The 18114-nt window shown below is 31.4% G+C and overlaps 1 protein-coding gene across 1 annotated transcript in view; it reads right to left on the bottom strand.

Moving 5' to 3' along the window:
• The window catches only part of Prp3 (pre-mRNA processing factor 3), a 74583-nt gene that overhangs the window by 41454 nt on the left and 15015 nt on the right, over positions 1–18114 (bottom strand). Inside the window, exons 4-6 of the mRNA XM_035368494.2 lie at positions 12443–12541; positions 5074–5124; positions 3101–3294 (exon numbers count right to left, since the gene is read on the bottom strand). Coding sequence (XP_035224385.1) covers positions 3101–3294; positions 5074–5124; positions 12443–12541 — 344 coding nt within the window. The remainder of the gene's footprint in view (positions 1–3100; positions 3295–5073; positions 5125–12442; positions 12542–18114) is intronic.

Raw genomic sequence — 18114 nt, forward strand, 5'->3', positions numbered from 1 at the left:
ATCATTTTTGGTGTTGGCGATAATTTTCAAAGTCGCGCCAAGGCTGCACCGTATACTAGGATTTTACTCCGTTATTTTGAAGTGGTCAAGAAAGCGGTGAGAAATTTGCGCAAACAAAAGGATGTGTTAAAAAAGCATGGGAATATTGCCGTATTAAAAAAACGTAATTTCGGACGTATAGTCCGCGGACTATCCGGTGGTGCGGACTATCTGACAATTTTTAAATTTTTTTTTATATAAAATCGTGTCTGCGGACTATACGATGGTGCAGACTATACGTGCGAAATTACGGTACTTATTTTATAAACACAGCATTTTCTTTTTAAATATATCTCATACCATTATTAACTGCACATATTCACAGATTTTATTTACTTGTCACTATTTTTCACTTTTATTCATACACAAACTAAATTGCTTATCTCTTCTAAAGAAAGACAAGTAAAGTTTTAAACTGCTTTTAAATCTATCATACTAATTTAAAATCTATTGTACTTATTCAAAATATAAATATTTTTATACATAATATAATGCTTATTGTTAATATGCAACGTTCTGACTCTATATGCTTCTGAAATAAACTTGGAACTCCTATACAGCATATTTTTGCTCTTTGCTCCAAATAAAAAAGTTTTTGTTAATGTTGTGTTAAGTTTTTTTTAACCCTCTCGCTGCGTATCTCGTGATTTCCATGGGCAACATAGAAGTAGCAAAATTTGCGCAACCCGTGACTTCCGCGGGGATGCATATTTTCTGTTTATTTAACTGTGTAACCCGCTCCTTTCCCGTTCATGGTTGCATTTCGGCTTTTCTGTGATGCTTAATTATTTATTCAGATCTGGGTTAACAGATGGCATTAGTTGTCCATATTTTTGCAAAATATACAAACATGTTTTACACCATTTTGCACGCTCTTTTGAAAGCTCAAAGATGTCTATAGTTCAACTCTCAATCACATGAGACTAACTGATCAACATTTTGATAGATATATATCCCCCAATTACATCAAGAAAGAAACTTGTAAACATTAAGCTGTTTGTTTCTAAAAAAAGACTGAAACTGGCAAAAAAATTCTCAAAAAAACGCGTATTCGGTGCAAAGACGGCGAGATAGGATGCCTCGAGCGTTGTTTCGAAGTTTATCAAATTAGACTTCATTTCTAATAAATGTTTTATAAATATTTTGCATATTTTCATTAATATATACGTTTTACCATTATATTTTGTAAAATAAATCATAATTTAACGAAGATTAATTTTCAAATTTTTCTTTTATACGATTATTCTTCAGTTTAAACTTTCCAACAACCTTTTTTTTATGAGCTAATTCTATACTGAAGGTAAAAAAAAAAAAAAAAAACTCTTTTACAAAAACTTTTTGTATAATTTAACTCTAAAATATATGTAGATTTAAATTTACGTAATTAAAAAATTATGCAACTTTCGAACCTATTTTGATAAAAAAATTATGCAGCGAGAGGGTTAATGTTCCTATATGCATATGGCAAGCTGAGTTTTCAATTTGATACTAACCATAATTAGTCATTCGCAGAAATTATTTTTTTTTGTCAGCATATTAATTCTATTATTACTATATACTCATATTAATTCTATTATTAACGAAACCGTATAGTTTGAAAATTAAAAAAGGTCTTGCTAAAATGTATTATGAATTTCAGTTCTTAATAGGAATATGAGACGTCAACAAAAATTATTATTCAGAAAATTCAATTTCAGCTAATTTGTTTCAGTAATGTGTTAAACAGCTAAAAAAAAAAAAAAAAAAAAAAAAAAAAAAAAAAAAAAAACAACTTGCAACATAAGGATGGGAAAAAATAAGTTTGCATTGTGAAAAACAAATAAAAAAACTGTTGTTGCATATTACAATAGAATATTATTATTGGTTTTATGAGTAAAATATAAATTAACACACCTAACTGACACATTTTATGAAAATATTCATGTCAAAAACATTAAGCACAATTTTCTTTAAAACTTAAAATCCGTATAATTTTTTGCTAAAAGTAAAATGACCTGTCACCATCATTCAATATTGTGCAAATTTTTTTTGGAATAATTTTACGTAAATAAAATAAAATACTCATATTAAGTACTAGGAAACATTTAATATACAGTAGAATTCCAGAAATCCGCAAAGCTTGGGACCAGAGGCTATGCGGATTTGAGGACAGAAAAGATAAAGCATAATATTCGGACTAAAAGTGCAAAATGAATAATTCGTATTAGATACATTTAATTAAATTATTATATACATTATTGCAATAATTTATTATATGCATTAAATTATTATTACATATATAAATTGATTATATTATTCATTGTATTATATGTACACAGCATCGAGGTTTGCCGATTTCGCCTCATGCAAAGATTTCCGGTTTCGGATTCCGGTGTTAGAATCACTGTTGCTGTAAAATTTCAACAGCTTTTCTTTATTTTTTTGTATATCATACACAATCGTGTCGCAATTCCATACCATTCTGCTATAAATCGAGGAGTAGCACCTGCTTCCATCTTTTGCAGAATTTGCACTTTTTGCGTTACCTTCAATGCAACGTATTTACGTTTTGCAACGTTGCAAGCAGTAAAATCACGAGTGAGTTTCTTATCTGTCATTGTATTAAAAAGGGCTGAAATTAAAAATATTCTTAATTTATCCACAAAATATCTGGATTAAAAAAAAAAGGCAGCACCAAACAATCTCATGAAATGAAATAACAAAGCTCAGAAAATACAACAACATGAATCGTGAACTTGAACAAAGAGTTGAGTGAATCATCTGCTTTTTTACCTCGATGTAAATTAGAGGGGAAGAAATTTATCTTATTTTTTTAACGTTTTCATGTCAATAATCGTTTTGACTCATTATTATTCGGTAATTATGACGTCATTATTCGGTAAGTATTTTTTTCTTCGATATTTCGTACTCAATGTTGCCTATAAACTGAATGTTTATATCCCGAGAGGCGAAGCGGATTTCAGGAGTTGGCGGATTTTCGGTATTTGACTGTATCAGTACATGATCAAAGTTCATACAAGCAAGAATTCTGCAATATAATAAAGTAAAATAAAAATATTACCAATTTGTTAATAGTGTTGGCTTAGAACTAAGTCGTGCTTGAATCATAGCAGTTAATTGTGCAATCCTGGCTTTATTCTCAGACAAAGTTGGAGAAGCATCTGTTAAGGCAGATCCAGCAGGTACAGCACCTCCTGAAGCATATGCATTCACTGATACTTGGGACTGACTTAAAGCTCCAGTTAATTGCATTTGCTAAAAGTACATGAAGTCTTATAAAGAAAGCTTTTCAAACATAATAATTTAAAAATGTATAAAATAATAATTCAAATGCATATTTCTCTTCATATATATCACCATGTATAGCAAAAAGATATAAAATAGCATTATGGACTATTTTTAGTAGTTAAAAAGAAAAACAGTCAAAAGTCGTTAATTCGGACACCCATAATCCGGAATGATCTATAATCCGAACTTCAAACCTACAAACTTTCTGCGCATGCACCGCGTTTACGTATGCCCGTAAGACCTTCACAGCTGCGCATATGCATGCGCATAATACATTTACGCATGCGCGTTTAATGTATAACGGACGGTATAAGCTAAAATTATCTAATTATCTATTTCAGTTAATGTTGCAGATTGCGTTGTTCCTTAATCTTCGAATTGGATCCGGCTTATTATTTTTTGCAGACTGTTAGAGCAATTTTATAAAAGTAAGCTTGAACTTTCGATTATGTCAAATAGAATTTCCGATGCTGGAGCTCCCAAAGGATCTACAAAGTGAAAGTATGTTTCGATGTCCATCAAACAAAAAATGGAATTTCTGCAAAAAATGGATAAAGGGATATCCTTGGGTTCTCTAACCATTCCATTCCAAAATCTGTTTATCAATTTCATATCTGCTCTGCGGTGGCCGGGGACACAATGAATTGGAAGTTGATCTGTCAGCACTATCCTTACCTTCAGGGCAGATCTTTTTATTCTATTTGGCTTATAATTCCTTACTAAATGTAGTATTTCATCTTGATGTACTCCGTCTTTAATATGATTTAAATCAAATTCCTCATCATTATAATTCGCTTCCGATCGTGAAGAAAGTGACACAGAGGTTATTGAAAACTAAAAAATTTTGACTGACAAATTAATCGGTATTCTCGACATAGCAATTATAGGACTTGAACAGCGGAACTTTGTAACCGAACAAGAAATTATGTCTGTTTATAGAATTAAGTATTATCACATAAAATGAAGCAACTTAAAACAATTTACTTTGAAAGAAATGTTTAATAAAGTAAACAAATAAATATTAAGCTTTTTTTTTTTTTTTTTTTTTTTTTTTGTAAATTTTAATACCCTTTAGATCATTATTGTTCTTTATTTCATAAATTACGGTTTCATATTTTTAATTTTATAATTTCTGCATGCCATCTTACCAGATTTAAACTGATGATCTATAATCTGAAAAAATCGATAATCCGGAATCGCCAAAGTCCCGAAAAGTTAGGATTAACGACTTTTGACCGTATTGCCAACCACAGTTTGTAACATTCACTATGCTCAGTATTAAAAAAATAAATGAAATTTTGAGCAGAAAATGCAGCATTTCTCTTTAAAATTTAATTTTCTCTTTTATTATAACCTGAATTTAAAAAAAAAATATTGAATTATTATCATGCTACTTTTCATTGCAAAGAAAGATCATTTCATAAATTTTTTAAGTACACAGATCAAAGGCACTCATTTTAAAATGTAAAAATTTGAAATGAGGTAATTTTTAATGTACTTAGCCAAATTAGACTATATTCAAAATTATTATTTTTTTATTTATAATCATTTATTTTGCACAATAAAATTTTTTTTTTACTTAAATTTATATACAGAAGATTTATGCTGCAATAAAATTTATAATTATTAGCTTCCCCATAAAATTTGCTTATAATTAAAACATTCCTCAGTGTTAAATCCTAAAATTGTACTTAATGATGCATATAAAGAAGAAATTAAAAAATAAAGAAAAGGTTACTAAAATACCCGTTTTCTTTCTTCAATCATTTTTTGAGCATTTGCCATCATTTCCTGAATCTGTAAATGCAGAAATTCTATTTAGTAAATATACATAACACTGATAAAACACACTGTTCATAAATTTCTTAATCACAATTAAACATTCTTATCTGAGTTTTTACCTCATTTTCAGTCTTTCATTTTGAAATGAACCTACAAGAATAAACATCCAAACTATAAAAATTATGAAAATATAAAACTATACTTTGCGACAAGCTAACCTGATAACACATACAAGGCTAGAAAAACCTTTTCACAGGTTTTCACCCTGTTCTTCAAGTTACGCAGCAAACTGCCCGCGAATATACACAGGGTTCGTACACATTTCCTTACATGAAAATTAAGGACTTTTAAGGACCATCAAAGAAAAAATTAAGGACCTATCAGCAAACAAAAAAAAATGAATAGAATAAAGCAATTATCCATACAACCGACTTCATGCTTGTAATTTCACTTTAAGAAACTAACAGAAGTGTGTATTATGCACTATCATTAAATTCAATTTAATACTTACCACAAAACAATTTTGAAAATTAAACTAGCTCTCTACAAGTTATGAAGTAGATAATATTAAATTAGGAACGTAATTTCTTGAAAAAATGTATAAGTGTATTTTACACTAACAACAAACAGTCACTATTTTAGAGATTTACATGATTATTATTTAACTTATTTGATATTTATTTAAACACAGTCAACTACTATTATAATCACAATGTAAGAATATTTTGCACATTAAAATAACTGATTTGTAAACATACAATTTATTTCCTTGGTGTTTTGAAAGATACTAGAATAATAAACTGTACAATAAAAGATACAAAACATTTGTGCTTTTTTTAAATCTGAAATCTTTTCAGCTATTTTAACATCTAATTTATTTATGTCTATTTCCTTTTCTTTAACTATTCTTCTAAGTTCATTTGCTTTGATAAACAAATCAATGTTCCTACTGGTCTCAGCTTCATCTGCTAAAGCATCTACTTCTTCATTAATATCTTTAATGTCCCTTTGAAGAAATTTTTTCTTCTGCTTCATATAATCAATTTCTTCCTGAATAATATTTCTTTTCCTCTTTGAATTTTCAGATTTAGTTAAAGAATTTTGTTCTTCTAAATACAGAACTTCTAAATAACGAACTTCACTTCTTGCAGAAGCTGCTGCTGATCTCATTTCTTTATTAATTTCGATATTAAGAACACCTCTAGAAAATTTTATGTAATCAAATACTGTGCATTGAAAAATGTATGATGAGTCACTTAAATTTTCAATTTCAATTGCTTTATTTACAGAGAAGCCCCTTTCCACAGAGGCCTGTTCATGTGACAGGATAAGAATACTTGTCACAGTGAATACTTGAATAGTGAAATTATACATTTTTTACTATATATATATATATATATATATATATAATTTATTTCCTAAACAATATTGATTAATTGATTTTATTATCTCCTAAGTTTAATTAAAGTAGAATTATTTTAAAAGAGTGAATCCATACTGGTAAGTTACATTTTGAAAGATATATATATATATATATATATATAGTACAAAGTTCGAGATCCGGACATCCAATATCTGGAATGATCTAAAATCCGGACCTCAAAGCCACCACCAACCAATTTTTTAGGGCTTTTTTGAAGGGAAGGGGTATGCTTTATGCACGTGCATTAGATTTTTTTCCTCATCATAAAAAAACATGTCGGAAATCCCGATTCTTAATTTCAGTTTGGCGCTAAATAAAATATATCATTATTGAAGAAATAATTATTTTAGCATAAATTTGTGTGATTAGTAACTTGACTCCATAGCTGCATATCTGCTTGGCATAATCTCAAACTGAAACATTTGTTAATTTTACACCAACTAATATTTTATATCCTTGATGCCGAAACTACGAATCATTATTTATTGTATTTTACTTTCATCACCGCATGTTTATCAATGGATCACAACTTGAGTGATGAATCACGCAGCGACGCCAAATAACAGAGTATTATCCGATTACAGATTTAAGTTTAATGCGCTAAAATGTTAACAAGGGGAGTTTTGCAGAAATTTCTTTCCTTATGTTAAAAATAGATTTTGTTAATGATACTCATAGGATAAATGATTATATTTAGTGCTATTTGAATTAAGAATAATTGATTTGTTATTCACATAAAGCCAGAACCAACGCCAGAGCTTGCATGGCCGCACCAGGCGGCAGAATTTAGCGAAGTTAAACAGAAGTTTTTCATTGCGATGACAATGCCCCATCATCAATCAATTAACGGAGGGTGAAATCTGTAGTATGGTTCTAAATCCAGAAATTACAGCTACAGATAGTGAAGAAAGTAACAGAGAGGTTACTTACTTACTACAGTTAAAAAATTTTGATTAACAAGTTATTCGGAATTCTCGACACAGCAATTACAGGACTTGAACAATGGAACTTAATAATAACTGAACAAGAAATTATATGTCTATAGTATTAGTCTAAAGTATTAGCAGAGAAAACAAATCAAACAACTCACATTGAAAGAAATGTTTAATAAAGTAAACATATAAATATTAAGCTCTTTTCTTTTGTAAATTTTGATACCCTTTAAATCATAAATGCTTCATTATTTCATAAATCACGATTTAATATTTTCAATTTTATAATTTCTACGTGCCATCTTAGTAGATTTAAAATGATTTAATATACGGAAAAATCTCAAATCTGGGATCGCCGAAGTCCCAACGAGTCCAGACCTCGGACTTTGTACTGTATAAATATATGTATAGATATATATAATACAGAATGTATATTTTCAGTTAAACTTCTACCCAATAACTTTAGTAATTCATGAAAGTTAATTTTGCGTCTAGTTAATTCAGGAAAATTAGTTTCAATTAGTTGTTTTCAGCTTTAAAAATATTAAAAAATTTTTAATTAGTTAGTTATTTTCAACTAATAATTGTATCACCATTAGCAAAAATTATGCATTTCTATCAACAACATAGGTTTAAACCAAATACTTAATTGTCTATTGAAGCTTCAAAACGTATTTCTGAACTTTACTTTTTCTCGGCTAGTGGTACCAAATTTGCCCTTGGCGACCTAAAATCGAAATGGAGCCAAGAGATTTCCCGCGAAATCGATAACAGACTCTCTGCAGAAATAAACTCATAATCCCGATATCCCATACATATAGTATGTGCAAAAGATAATAAACTCCGTAGAAGGTGATAAAAAATTAATTTATGGCTTAATTGAAACAAACACAGAAATTAAGCTAAGCAAAACCATGTAAAAACAAATTGAAATGATAAAACGAAACTTAATTTTCATGTGAATTTTCAGCGCTGACTCTCCCATTCTAGAAATTTCAATTTGTTTCAGACAAAGACTACACTTAAGGATTGCCATCCATCAATATCCAGTCTTTGTAGTCAGCTTGATGAAGCCACAGTTTATTGAAAATGCACTTTCCAGGCATCTTGTTCCTATTGGCGTCAGAAGAGTTGTGGCCTTCCAGGTTGGGATTGCTCTAATTATGGCAAATATTTTCATATCCCCCCTTTTTTTTCCTCGAGCACCTTCATCATCACTTTCGCCTCTTAAAGAACTTCCGGCTTCACGCTTTCGTCACAATCTGCCTAAATTTATGGATAACACCTGTTTCGAAAGATTGGGTGAATAGCCAATCAGACACCGATACTTTCGTTCGGGTAGCTAATTGTTTTTTTTTTTTTTTATCGTTTGCAACGCAAATCCGCCAACAGATTGGTTAAGAGCTGTGTAATTTTAATTCCATATACATGAGAAATCATAATTCACACTTAGAATGGCAATCATTAGAAATGATAAGAAATGTCAAATGAGCAAAATTAAGAACCGTTTATTCATTTTGGCAAAAATTAAGGACTTTTAAGGACCAAAAATCATTTTTGAAAAAAATTAAGGACTTTTAAGGACCGTACGAACCCTGTCAGAAGCACTTTTGATATTTTCCATGCTTCTGTCTAGTGAAAAGTAGAGAAAATAAAGAGAAGATAAACATGTTAAGATTCTAGTATCAGAAGTAATACATTCAAATATTATGTTTTCATTGTTCTTCCATACATTCTCCAAAAATTAAGAAATTCATTGCAAACTTCCTGTAAAATACATCCATTACATGTTGACACTATGGAGACATTTTCGTTTTGTCCCATATTTCTCGAATCTTCTAGAATCGTAGGTCTATAAATCTTGCCTTCAAATCCTTCTAAACTTTCCAAGCTGTAATGTCCAAAATCCCAAAGAAAAATTATCCCTACGAATTCTGTAACAACAAAAAGCCAGAAATATTTTGGAAACAAAAAAGGAGGGAAAAAGTGTAAAATTAATTTTATAGAGAAAACTCATGCATATTTTGAATACTTTTTGACTGAGACAATTACATGGGAAAAACTCTTAATTTGAAACATATTAAAAAGAAGACTTTTTAATTAATTACATAGCTAATTTTGCTTTTGCTAAGAGCTGTTTCGTAAATTGTGCTTTATAGCATTATACCTCGTTTATTTTTCAGATTTAAAATATTGTATAAGTTGCCAAAATGAAGCTTTATAATATGACAGTGAAAAATAAAAATGCTTTATTTTAATGCTATTTTCTAAATATAACTTCAATATATTACCATTATTTTAATGAAATTTATCAATGTTACAATGTTTAAAAAAAAAAAAAATCGTCGAAAAATTCTCAGATTTTGGAATTGGAAAGTTTTTATGGAAACTAATCTTAAAATTGGCAAAACGTTGAAAAGTCGCCAAATTTAGAACCGCTTATTAAAAGAATTCACATCCCCAAAAGCGAAAAGTTGTTTAAAAGCTCTTTACTAGAAAAAATGAATTTCGAAATGCTTATGTTTCATTTCTTGCTTAGAAACTCGAATATCCCTTCATTTATATTAGAAATAGAAACAAATTAGAACTCATGAACCCATTCAAAAGACATGGCAGTGAACCGCCAAAAATATTTCTCAAAATGCTAATACACACTCAAAATGACTGTCGTAAAAACAGACAGAAATTTCAGATGATTAAAATAAAAGACCTTCTGCTGATTTTGGCCAAAATTAAAGACTTTTAAGGACCAAAAATCGATTCCAAAAAATCTAAGGACTTTTAAGGACCGTACGAAGCCCGTCAAACTTATTGCATCACTTGACGCACAGTATCAAATTGTTAAGACCTGATGTCTGTGAACTATTATTACTACAATATTATCATATTTCTAAATTCAACCTCAAATGATCTTGAAATGCCTAAGAAGAGACCCAAAAGTGGGGGAGTGTTTGCAGTAACTATGCCTAGTAAAATGTCATTCTCATTTTATCAAATGATATTAAACATACACTGAACTCGGGGATATTATCCAGATTGTATGATGATGTCACAGAAACTTTGTGAAACAAATTGTAACATTCAAGTTTTTTAACATAGATACCCACATGTATTGTAAAAATGTATTTAAATCAAAGTGTTTAAAATAAACTGGTGTGCAAAACTTAAGCAACAATGTAAAAATTTAGCAGATAGCCATGAAATTGCAGAAAAGGAGGTCTGGAGATCAGTACAATGAACACGTAAGTCAGTAGAAACGTCATGCGCATGCAAATATCAGAAATGAAATGTCAGAGGCGGCATGAGCGTACACAAAGCGCGTGATGTCGGCGCGTGCAGCTCAACAGTAGAATAAAATGAAAGACGGAGACGCAATTCAACATATTCGCTGCAAGTGCCAGTGAGTGAGTTCGTGAAATATGGCTAGAAGAAATCACATGGACGACTTCACACGTGGAAGAATGATCGGAAAGCTGGAGGAGGGGCATACTGTTATCAGTGTAGCTGCAGAGCTCGGAATCAACAAAAGTGTCGTTTCGCGCTCTTGGAAAGTGGCTGCCTGAGAATGACAACTGCAGGGGATGACCGATATATCGTCCTGCAGGCGAAAGGGGATGACCGATATATCGTCCTGCAGGCGAAAGTGGATGACAGCAGTCAGCAATCACCATTGCTCAGCAACTATGTACAGCAACGGGGGCGACACGTGTCGTGGTTTACTGTGGCAACTATGTACAGCAACGGGGCGACATGTGTCGTGATTTACTGTGGCCAGACGCCTTCACAATGGGGCCTATTCATCTGCCATCCTGAACGCTGCCTCCCGTTGAAAGTTGGCCACCGTTTACAGTGGTGCAGAGAGCACAAAAACTGGACAACTGATCAATGGAGTTGTGTCCTTTTTACGGATGAGAGTCGGTTCAGTACCAGAAGCGATTCTCAACGTGTTTTGATTTGGAGAGAGGTCGGGACCCGGTTTTACCCCAATAACATCAAGGACAGACACCGTAACGGTGGTCGTGGAGTTCTTGTCTGGGAAGGCATTATGCTGAACGGGCGAACTGAGCTCCACGTTTTCAACAGAGGGTGTGTACCGGGGGATCGCTATTGTGAGGAGGTACTCCTTCCCCATGTGCGTCTGTTCCGAGGTGCCATTGGCCCAGACTTAATTTTTATGGATGACAATGCACAGCCACATCGGACTCTTGCTGTTGAGGAGCTACTGGAAAGTGAAGATATCACTCGAATGGATTGACCCCAGATTTAAATCCCATCGAACATGTGTGGGATGCTTTAGGGAGACGCATTGCAGCACGCTTACATCCTCCAGAGAACACCCAACAACTCAAACAGATGATGATTGAGGAATGGGCACTACCGCAAGAAATGTTGCACCAGCTGGTTCTCAGTATGCAGAGACGGTGTGAAGCAACTATTACAGTGAGGGGAGGGGATATCCCATATTGGGGAACATCTGCTTGTTGTTCTTCCTCTTGGAGAGACAATCATGAGTCACGATACTATGCGTTTAATAAAGCTTGCTTTTGTTCGATTCCATACCGTATGCATTGTATTCCTTTTTCAGCTCCGATACTTTCGTCATCCTTTACGCATATAATAATATATACTCCTTCATTTCTGCATTTCATGTCTCTCAATTGATTTCTCGTGGAGTTATGGCAAAAAACCCTGCTGTTGCTTAAGTTTTGCATACCAGTGTAGACACCTACATTATTTCATTGCACTAAAAACATTTAAATTTTACCATACGTAAACCCAATTTTTATCTAAAATCAATTTCTCCATTTACAATGAAATTTTAATTTCACTTAATAAAGAATTACATTTAGAACAATACTTTTTTTTAAACATTTATATTTTACAGAAATGCAAAAGAAGTTTACAAAATTCATATGTTAAAATAACATCAATGAATTTAAAAAAGCAATCGTAACACATTTTTAAAACACACACACACCTGTATTGTTGTTAACTGGCCTGGGCTTGGCTGGCCAGCTAAAGGCAAGTTTGGATGTTCTTCAACTTTCATTTTTTTGCTTTCACTTATATCATCATCCTACAGAAATGAAAAGATATCAGTACAGATTATTAAATATTGGATAATCTCATTTCATATTAATTTTTTCTTAAAATATAACATACAGTCAAATTCTGCTACAGTGAGCTTCAAGGGGTCAAAAGTTTAGTTCGTTATATATGAGCTCATAAGAAAAATCAATTATGTCATAAAAATGTGCAAAAATTGAATGAAGAACAAAGAAACTGAAACATCGGCTGATCTTTGGAATATGGTAACAGGTAGTTTGGCGACATTTTGGAGGCGATGAAGGTTACTACCTAGGACTTTGGTAATAATGTGAGAAGTACTCAGTTCCAATTACGCATTATTTTGTGCAAGGGAAATGAGAGATCATGAGATATGTCATGTGACATTAATGGACGAATTACAGTTCTTTAATCGGAAAAGGGGGTAAATTTGGAAAAAATATGTGTAGTACTATATTATTTTGTATTAAGCTTCATTGTGTGTTGTCTGAAATAGTGTTGATTAATTTTCGGATTGCATGGCGCTATGTAAAGTGAATTCTAAATTTTTAATGCGTTTATCTGATAATAATAATAAGTCGAGATTGTGTGAAAGGAAGGATATTACAGATAAGTTTGAATGGCGGTGCAAGAAATCTGGTGAAAATGGACATTTTATGAAACGGAGTGTAAGGAAGGGTACGTGGTTTGCTGAAAGTAGTTTGAGTATGGGTGAAATTTTATTAATTTCTTATTACTGGGTAAATAGACTGCCAGTTGAATACTGGATTTCGGATTTAGAAATTAGCAGTAGCACTGCAGCCGATTGGAACTCTTTCTGTAGGGAAGTGTGCGTGCCACGTAACGAAGATTCTGAAGAAGATTAGGTAAGTTAGTATTTTTAATCATTTGAGGATATTATTTTTATGCATTGTTCTAAATGTAAGGAGTAAATAAATTAATATGGTATTATTGGAAAATTGTTATTAGCAATGATTTAGTTTAAAGTAATTAGGATTGTAATCTAATTTTTATTAATTTAATGTATGTGCTTATTTATATTTTAAGTAGTGTTTTTGAATTTAATTATATTTTAATTTAATGATCGTGATTTCATGAGTTATATGTTTGTAGTATTTTGGAATAGGTTTGAGTAGTATACGTTGAGTATTTTCATGCATTTTCGTGAAATTTTTCTAATTTATGAGAAAAAAGCAGTGTACATGGATATAGTGAAGAGTGTGCGCAATGCCATTTTTGTGCACTTCTGGGATGTTTTTTTAAGTAAAAATAAGTCGACATGTACATGGTTTAGTTATATTTTAATTAAATGATAGTTATTTTGTGAATTTTATGTTTGTAGCAATTTGGTATACGTTTCAGTTGAAGTAAACGTGCATGGAAATAATTTAAATATTTGACACTAAGTATTTGTAATCATTTTTAATGTTTGCGGTAGAAATTCGTTGGTGACGTTTATAATATAATAGATAATTTAGAGGTAAAAGTTTTTGGATATTTTATTTATTTTATACGTGGAAATGTTCATCCTTGGAAAGGGTATATACTTTTTCGCTATCAGGTAATTTCATATACAGTCAAAAGTCGTTAATTCGGACACCCATAATCCGGACCTCAAAGCTAAAATCTTTCTGTGCATGCGCCGCATTGAAGCACGCGCAGAATACGTTTTCATGTGCGCGTTTAATGTATAACGGACGGTATAAGCTAAAATTATCTAATTATCTATTTCAGTTAATGTTGATGATTGCGTTGTTCCTTAATCTTCGAATTGGATCCGGCTTATTATTTTTTGCAGACTGTAAGAGCAATTTTATAAAAGTAAGCTTGAACTTTCGATTATGTCAAATAGAATTTCCGATGCTGGAGCTCTCAAAGGATCTACAAAACGAAAGTATGTTTCGATGTCCATCAAACAAAAAGTGGAATTGCTACAAAAAATGGATAAAGACATATCCTTTGTTTATCTAACCGTTCCGAAATCTGTTTATCAATTTCACGCTGCTCTGCGTGGGGGGGAAGGGGGGGGCGTCGTGGCACGCAATGAACTGCAAGTTGATCTGTCAACACTATCGTTATCTTCAGGGCAGATGTTTTTATTTTATTCGGCTTCTAATTCCTTACTAAATGTAGTATTTTATCTCGATATACTACGTCTTTGATATTATTTAAATCAAATTCCTTGTCATTATAAATATCACGAATACAAATCAAATAGTTTTCTGGTTGCAATTTTCTAATTTCGGCTATGCGTAATGTATGCTTTACGCATGCGCGCGTTGAAAGAAATGTTTAATAAAGTAAACAAATAAATATTAAGCTTCTTTTTTTGTTAATTTTGATACCTTTTAGATCATAATTACTCATTATTTTATAAATTACGGTTTCATATTTTGAATTTTATAATTTCTGCATGCCATCTTACCAGATTTAAACTGATGATCTATAATCCGGAATCGCCGAAGTCCCGACAAGTCTGGATTAAAGACTTTTGACTGTATGTTCTTTTTACCGGGTTTAAAGATTCACAAAATTTTCATGCATTTTTGTGAAATTTTTCTAATTTATGACAAAAAAGCAGTGTACATGGATATAGTGAAGGGTGTGCACAATGCCATTTTTGTGCAATTCTGGGATTTTTTTTAAGTAAAAATAAGTCGACTGTACATGGTTTAGTGATATTTTAATTAAATGATAGTTATTTTGTGAATTTTATGTTTGTAGCAATTTGGTATATGTTTCAGTTGAAGTAAACATGCATGGAAATAATTTAAATATTTGACACTAAGTATTTGTAACCATTTTTAAGGTTTGCGGTAGAAATTCGTTGGTGACGTTTACAATATAATAGATAATTCAGAGGTAAAAGTTTTTGGATATTTTATTTATTTTATACGTGGAAATGTTCATATTTGGGAAGGGAATATACTTTTTCCCGATCAGGTAATTTCACATATGTGCTTTTTACCGAGTTTAAAGATTCAAAAAATTTTCCTGCATTTTCGTGCAAATTTTTGTAATTTATGAGAAAATAGCAGCGTAGATGGATAAAGTTAAGAGTGTGCGCAATGCCATTTTTGTGCAATTCTGGGATGTTTTTTTAAGTAAAAATAAGTCGACGTGTAAATGGTTTATGTGTATGTGCTATTCTGAAAAACGCGCTAGGAGTTTGCGATTGTGCACTTTTTCCCAATTTTGCAGTTAATATTTGTCATGATTACGCAGTTTTGTTACATAAAATTTCTAGCATAAGTGTAATTCGGCTAGTAGTTTGTTGGAAAAAATGTTGAGTAAATAATAAGAAAAGAAACATGTCTTTACTTCGTGAAGACAAAATGGCGGCAAAAAAAAAAAAAAAAAAAGAGGGTTGCTCTAGCAGAGTTGGTCGCCCAATTTTCGCCAAAAAATCGCCAAGTTACCATAACCCAAAGATCAACCGAAACATCTAGCAAAAGAAGTAAATAATATATCCAATTTAAAAAAATTATAACATTTAATTACAATTATTATTAAGCACAGTTATTAAATATACTTGTGCATACAAGCCAGTTTCCCTTAAAAAAATCTTTCAAGAAGACGTCTCTTTCTTAGGCAGATAGCCTTCGAGTGCTTTGCCATAATCAAACAAAACAAACCAACCAATTAAATTTATTGTCAGTTCTTTTCCAATCTCTCTGAAGTGTCTGGCAAATTTACTGGCCGTGGTCTAGGTAATAGCACATTACGACTTTTTCAAATGGCGAATCATCTCGGCAACGCAAAATCCCTATGCTTCATACTTCTCAATATTTTCCTTTTATCTAAATTTTTCCATCTGCAGAAATTATACAATTTTAATTTTTCTTTAAAATATGGTACAAACTGTTGATTGGGATAAATTGTATTTCTGGCAGATATAGACTTGGCTGCATCCATTTTCTACTTTTCCAAGTAATGTTCCAATCATCTTCAGTGCAGAAGCTTAATGTTTACAGCTTCCCATGCGAATGAATTTTCAGACACAGAAACAGATGGTAGAGCATTTAGTCAAAGAATATGCAAAAGTCTTGCTTTTTTGACGAGATGAAAAAGAAAGCTAATTTCATCAACTACATGTTTTCTCCAATGCTCAGTGAGAACACAATCATATGGTTCCAACATAAAGATCTAATAAGTTTCACAAAGATTACCACCTGGTACTTTACCATCATTTACATGCCATACATTTCAACAGTACTACTGTAATAACAGGTGTATGTTTAATGATTCTTGTTTATACAAATAGTTTAAGATGGTGCTTTTGTTGGGTCTCCACATACATTGGCTTCTTTCACAAATGAAAAAAATCTGATGTGTACACAACATGACTTCCTTGTACGGAATATTTAATTATAAGCATTTTTTCTTGCATTTCATTTAAATATATTGGATTGAATTAAATCTACTTTGCCAACAGCACATAAACCACAATTGAATAAATGCATTCTTTAAAATTCACTCTAGTATTTGTTTACCACAGCGACACTCTGGCATTAGATTCACTTAACAGTATTAATAATTATATAACAGTTAACCTATATAATAATTATATAATGGAAACTAAGTTTGTTATATAATCCAATAATTATATAACAGTTAACTTATAAATTTCATTCATATTGTAACTCATAATGAAAAAAATTTATATCATTTAAAGAATAGAATTATCTAATCGTTGCCACAAGTTCTATTCAAATACTATAATAAAGCTAGAGTGATGTATAAAAGAAATTAAGCAAACAAAACAAAAAAGAAACAGTTTTTCACAGACGATTGAGTATTTATCATTTAATTAATTCAGTTCTCACTTCGCGAGAAGGCAAAAATACATAAAAACTCAAAATATCTACATTAAAAATGACGAAGTAAATCTTAAACACTTATTTCCTTGAAAAAATTTCAGAAAGAATTAAGCACGATTTAATTGGCAATAATAAATGAATGCGTTATCTTTGTTGTTGCGAAGCTAAGTTTCTCTAGATTGGCAACAAATTCACTAGTCTCCTGTTTCAAATGTAAACATCAATGGCCACCATAAAAAAATGGCTTAGGGGCACTTACTCAACTTTAAAATTGTTGATAATTCTAAAAATACTGCATACAGATTTACTAAAGACATAAAAACCTTAACCGGAAGATAAAAACAACATAATACAATCATTTTTAAAGCAAAAAATGTACAATTTACAAACATATAAGAGTAAAGAAACTGAGATCACTGAGCAGGGTAACAGAGTGGTGCGAGAGTATATGTTTGGTGCGGCCGATTGCAATGAAAATACGAGGTGCACATCTACATGTTATAGCAGTCCTATATACAAAATTTCAACGTTCTGAGCCTACTCGTTTTTGAGTTATGCGAGATACGTATGTACGTACGTTCGTACAGATGCCACGAAAAATTTTCTTCAGAATTAATTTTAAAGCAGTTTTATAATTTTTTTGAAGCAAAAGAGTATTTTATTCTGCCCTTACGTACAGATATCATGCAAAAACATCGTTAAATTGCATTCGATAGCGGCCAAAATGGATATTTTCGTTGAAATATGCTGCCTGAAACTTTTC

The sequence above is a fragment of the Stegodyphus dumicola genome, chromosome 10 (genome assembly GCF_044657685.1).
Source record: "Stegodyphus dumicola isolate Sdum_Otavi_A_Nest chromosome 10, ASM4465768v1".
Lineage (NCBI taxonomy): Eukaryota > Metazoa > Arthropoda > Arachnida > Araneae > Eresidae > Stegodyphus > Stegodyphus dumicola.